General features: G+C 62.9%; 1 protein-coding gene across 5 annotated transcripts; it reads right to left on the reverse strand.

The window, feature by feature from the left end:
- Positions 1 to 2: 2 nt before the first annotated feature.
- On the reverse strand, positions 3 to 3,043 carry STMN4 (stathmin-like 4). Of its 5 annotated transcripts, none has more exons than XM_009895451.1 (5): positions 2,994 to 3,043; positions 2,424 to 2,519; positions 1,571 to 1,776; positions 1,187 to 1,378; positions 3 to 241 (listed from the first exon to the last, which is right to left on the reverse strand). In XM_009895451.1, exons 1-5 carry the CDS (start codon positions 3,004 to 3,006, stop codon positions 182 to 184), a joined length of 567 nt encoding a protein of 188 aa, XP_009893753.1. In that variant the 5' UTR covers positions 3,007 to 3,043; the 3' UTR covers positions 3 to 181. The 5 variants fall into 5 exon arrangements, with proteins under 5 accessions (XP_009893753.1, XP_009893752.1, XP_009893751.1 ...); XM_009895450.1 differs by having other exon boundaries at positions 1,571 to 1,779; XM_009895449.1 differs by having other exon boundaries at positions 1,571 to 1,842; positions 2,994 to 3,006.
- Positions 3,044 to 5,381: the final 2,338 nt, after the last annotated feature.

The following is a 5,381-nucleotide window of genomic DNA, read 5'->3' on the forward strand; positions in this document are numbered from 1 at the left end:
CACCCTCCCTCCTCTCTCCTCCCTCCCCACCCTCCCCGAAATGAATAGGATGGCTTCACTGGTCAACTCTTTACATTCACGAACAAAGAAAGCAGAGGAACGTCCACCCTTCCACCATCCGACCTTGAGCTGCGGCAGCCTCCGCCACCTCCCCGGAGCTGTCAGTCCAACCATCGCCTCTTTACCTGGAGGCTTCTTCCTTGAGCTCCTTGTTTTTCCTCACTTCTTCCGCGTGTTTGTCCTGTGGGAGGGAGGGGGTAGGAGGGAAGGAGGAGGGGGGAGACGCGTTAGCTGGACGGACTTCGGGGTCCCCACGGGCGGGCCAGCGGCTTCGGAGGGGTTCGAAGGCACGAGGGCGTTCGCGAGGTTCATCCCCGGAGGGACACCACCGATGGGTCAACAGCGTCCTCTCCTCCCCTGGGGTGTTTTAAGGACTGTGGAGGCACTCGGGGACAGATTGTCCTCGCCCGCTAGCTAGGAGGTAGACGTCAACCAGACGGGATGGACCGGGAGCCCCAAGGAGATGGGGTTAGCTCGGATTGTCCTTCATTATCTCGTGCTCTCTGCCTCTGACCCAAGGCTAGCTGAGGCGTTTGGAGAAGGGCACTGGGCGAGCTCCTTGCAGAAGGGATGTTTTGGAGGGAGCTGGAGGTGGTGAGGGTGGGACCTTCCGTGCTGAGGTTGGGAACAGACCTGCTTCAGGGAGAGAGAAGAGGTCTGCACAGGCTGGCAGGGAGGAAGCATCTCCTAGCGTGGCAGCACGGACCCCTCCAGCTCCACCTGGGAGCTGATGGTTCCACGGCCTCTGGGGAAGGGACCAGGGGAAGATCTGCCACCCGGGAGGTGGAAAAATTGCCAGAGGTGGGTTAAGGCCGTTACGGTGGGACATGGGGAAAGCAAAGGCTTTGCATGTCTGGGGACAAGATATGGGTCCCAGCTCTCCACCCACCAACCGCTTGTGAACATATGGACTTGGTGGGTCCCCAGGCAGGACACCCCACCCCAGGGTGGGAGGTTGCGTTTGGGTAGTGCTGCGCAGTGGGAGGGGAAGAGGGAGCCCCCCATTGGTGGTGTCCCCAGGGGATAATGACAGCCCAAGAGCCATGCAGGGTACCCAGGTGTCCTGTAACACCGGCTTGGATCGGTGTCCCAGTGCATCCCCCCTCCCTCCTCAACATGCTCTCACCTTCTCCTGCAAGCGCTCCAGCATGGCCGCTAAATGGGCCTCGCGGTTCTCCTTGTTGGACTCCATCTTCTGTGCCAGCTTCTCTTTGGCCATTTTGATGAAGTTGTTGTTCTCCTCGATGGCCTTCTGGATGACCTCTCGCTCGTGCTCCCGCTTCTCCGCCAGATGCTTCAGCAGCTCAGCTTCTTGGTACTGCGTGGGCAAAGCAGACATGATGGCCACATGGACCATGGGTTCCTTACCCTCCTGGCCAAAACCATCCCCTCCAAACTCAGCAACATCCCCAAAGGTGGGTGCGCCTTGCTAAGCACCCCAAATACAAGGTTGCGTGTCCCCATGGCATGTCTCCATGCTTCAGTTCCGTGCACGAGCTGCTGGACCTACCTTCCTCCTCTCCTCTGCTGCCTCCAACTTCTTCTGGATCTCCTCCAGGGACGGGTCGCGCCGCCGGGGCAGGGAGGCGTTGAACTCGGGGATGCCATCAAACGATGGGGGCTTCAGGATGACCTCGAAGGACTGCCCTGAGGTCCGCTTGTTGAGCTCGATGACTTCCATGTCGGAGATGACGCACCAGGTGAGGTCTACCGTGTCTGCTGGGAGAGGGGCACGGGCTGACCGCTGACACGGGTGCGTCCCACCCCGTCGGGCAAACCACCCTGGGGTCCCGCAGCCCCCTCAATGTGCCACCACCTTCCTTGATCTCCACTGGTTTCACCGAAATCCCCACACCCTGTGGTTCAACCCCAACATGGTGGGTTGGGATTGGGACTCCAGGACAGCCATTGAGGGGGCTGAGCTGGGAATATTTGGGCGAGCTGAGGGGTTGGGCATCCCCTCCCCGAGGGAGTGGTGGGCAAGCAGGGCAGCGTTCAACCCCGCTTTGGGGACTGGGAACGGGACCATGAGGCCCCTTTCCAGCCGCAGATCCCCTCGCAGCTAGCCAGGAGGAGCTCCCCAAGGCTGGGCATCCCCCTCCACCGCCGCTGCCGCCTCTGGACCCGCCGACGTGAATCAGTCTGAATCACCCGGCGCCGTCTGCCTAAAAATACCGAGCCCACGCCCGGCGCTTGGTGCAGCGGAGCCGTGGCAGAGGTGGGGACACCAACCCAGCCCCGTGTTTCCACCCGGTGACACCTCCCTCGGTTTGAGGGTGACCCCGCTCACACCAAAAGGGGGGGGTCTGCAGCCCCCACCCTTCGTGCACCCCCTCGACCGTGGGTGGGCAGCGGGTTCCTACCTTCATACGTGTACGCCGGTTTGTTCAGGGGGTCCGAGAGGAAACAGGAGCAGAAGAGGGAGACGAGAGGCAGCTCCTTCATCTTCTCTTTGTAAGCTGGGAAGAGATGGTGGGGTTGGGGTCAGACTGGGGGGTAAGGGAGGTCCTGCCAGGCATCCAGGGCAGGGGCTGGCACGTGCCAGGGAAGGGCTGGGACGGGGACGGTGACTGGCACCAAATTTTACCCAGATATCGCAAACAGGGTGATGTGGGCGAGGGCAACAAGGCGCGCAAAGGGGAAACTGAGGCGCACAAAGGAGGGGTGCTTTACTCATGGCCACGTGGGTCCTGTCTGTCCTGGTGTGTTAACCCCACTCACGAGCCCCCCACCTGTCACCACTGGGATGCTGTGACCATCCCAGGGCAGGGCTTAGCCCAGGGTAGGGCCACCACCGGGGAGGTTTGGATGGGCCCCCACTCAAACTAGAGGTGCCCCAGCAGGGGGTAGGTGCCAGGGTTGGGTTTTTGGGGTTGGGTGAGCCGCGCAGTCCCCTGTCCCCCCACGCGTGGCCCCCCGCGGCGGTGCCGTACCAGCCAGAGTCATGGCGTGGAGATCCTTGGACGTCTGCAGCAAGAGCGTTCCTGGGGGAAGGAAAGAACCAGGATCAGTGCGAGGTGTCCCAGGGCCTGGGGGCATCACCCGAGCCTGCCCACCCATTGCGGGGGTGTCCTGGGGCTGGGGGCATCACCCAGCCCTGCCTGTCCCCTGCAGGGAGTGGGACAGCTGCCCACACGTGGCCTCGTGAGCGCGTTGGGGTTGCTGTGGTGGGCACGCTCTGGGGTGGTGTGATGGGCGAGGTGGGCACTGGCGAGGTGGGCACGCGCTGGTGTGGTGTGAGGGACACACCGGTGTGATCAGAATATCACAGAAGGGTTTAGGTTGGAAGGGACCTTGAAGATCATGGAGTTCCAACCCACCTGCCATGGGCAGGGACGCGTCCCACTAGACCAGGTGATGGGCAGGGAGACGTGGTGTGATGTGATGGGTACGTGCTGTTGGGATGGGCACGCGCTGGTGGGATGCGGTGGGTGTGCACTGGTGTGATGGGCAGACAGCTGTGGTGGGATGCGATGGGTACGTGCTGTCGGGATGGACACACGCTGGGGGGATGCGGTGGGGGTGCACTGGTGGGGTGTGAGGGACACACTGATGCGATGGGCACACCGATGTGGGGGGAACGTGCTGTTGGGATGGGCACGCGCTGGTGGGATGCGGTGGGTGTGCACTGGTGGGGTGTGAGGGACACACTGATGCGATGGGCACACCGATGTGGTGGGAACGTGCTGTTGGGATGGGCACACACTGGTGGGATGTGGGGGGCACACACGCGTATCTAGAGAGCCCCAGTCCTCAGCTCGCCCCTTGCCAGACCATGCTCAGAGGGGCTGATGCAGCAGGACCCTCTCCCAGATCCCACTGGGACCCTCTCCTATGGGTCTGTGGGTCAGGCGTGGGGGCATCCCTGGTACCCCCCACCCATCCCCGGGGTGCAGAGCCCCAGGGTGAGCGCAGGACCTGGCACGGGGTGGCAACACCCAGAGACTCACCCAAACCCGGATAAGCCAGGGCCGTCCCCCTTCCCCAGGGTTTCCGGGGGACACAAATGGGGTGGCGGTGCCATCAGAGGAGTTCCCCAGTGGAAATGCCCTTCCCGGCTGTGCCAGGGTGGAAAATGAATCTGGTTTTGGGAATTATTCCTGGCTTTTGTTTCTAAGGGGGTGAGAGGGAAGGTCCTTCTTTAAAATAGGGACTCTAAAATCCTTGCAGCCCCCACCTCGGGAAGGGGCAATGCTCCCCCGTGGGCATCCCGGGGCTGTCGGGGCACTGCCAGCTCCCACAGCCGCAACACATCCCGACCCAGCTCCATCCGGGGGATCCCGAGAAATTCCGAAATTCGTCCCTGCTGAAACCCCGTCCCGCTGGCATCTGACACGGGCATCGCGCAAATAACCCGCCCGCAGCTGCCGGGGACGGGGTGGGGGAGGGGGGAAACTGGGACAAGATGTGGGGACACCTTCCCCAGAGGTGTTCCCCCTTTTTTCGGTGACCCCCAGAGCCAGGGCTGGGGGGGGTTGGGGGTTACCCAGGGGTGTACCCCCAACCAGGGCTTTCCTCCTCGCCCGGCTGAAGGGGTTTGCTGCAGGAGGCTCTCGCCGAGCGCGGTGCCAAGGCAGGGTGGGGATGCTCTGATGGCTCGTGTGCCCACAGGAGGCTGTGCCTGGAGCTCTGACAGCCCGGCTGGAAGCCGCCCGCCCGCAAACCGGCAGCTGAAGGCATTTGCCATCCTCATCCCTCCCCGCTCCTCGCATTGCCGCCCCAAATCCTCATTTTCCCTGGGCTTGCGGGTGGGACCTGGATGCGTTTCATGCTACAGAAGCCTTTCTTCCAGGCGTTCCTACCCTGACTGGAGGGGAAAATGCAGACGTGACCCCATCAGACCCGAAATGGGGATGGGGGGGGGGGGAAGGTGGGCTGCCAGCCCCACTCCTCCTCGCTGGATGAAGATGCCGTTCAAGGCATTTGGAGGAGGAAACCCCCTCCCTTTTGAGCTCCCTTCCCTCCCTGCTTCCCAGCCCTGCTGCCCCCCAACCCCGACCAGTATGGCCAGCCCAAGGGGTTGCGGGGGGGTGTGGTTGGGGCTCTGCTGCTGCTGTCACCCCCAGGATGAAACTTGTCCCCCCCAGCCTGAAACCTCACTCAATCCCCCCCGCTTTCCCACGGCGTGGAGAGGTTGCGGGAGCGATCCCGCTCCCAGCGAGGCGCACATGGAAGGGAGGGGGCCCCACCCGACGACCCCAAAGAGCTGCAACCCGCTTTCACACCCCATCTTGGTGAAGGACACCCCCCCACCACCACCACCACCCCCCCCTCATCTCCCATCCCCTTCCCTGGAAGAAGCACCCAGTGATGGATGGAGG

The sequence above is a fragment of the Charadrius vociferus genome, unplaced genomic scaffold, assembly GCF_000708025.1.
Source record: "Charadrius vociferus isolate BGI_N301 unplaced genomic scaffold, ASM70802v2 scaffold41, whole genome shotgun sequence".
Classification (NCBI taxonomy): Eukaryota; Metazoa; Chordata; class Aves; order Charadriiformes; family Charadriidae; genus Charadrius; species Charadrius vociferus.

Coding starts and splice junctions, on each gene's coding strand:
- STMN4 (XM_009895448.1), bottom strand. Junction 1,861..2,423: donor ACCGGCGTACACGTATGAAG/GTAGGAACCCGC, acceptor TGGCACATTGAG/GGGGCTGCGGGACCCCAGGG. Junction 242..1,186: donor TGGAGCGCTTGCAGGAGAAG/GTGAGAGCATGT, acceptor TCCCTCCCACAG/GACAAACACGCGGAAGAAGT.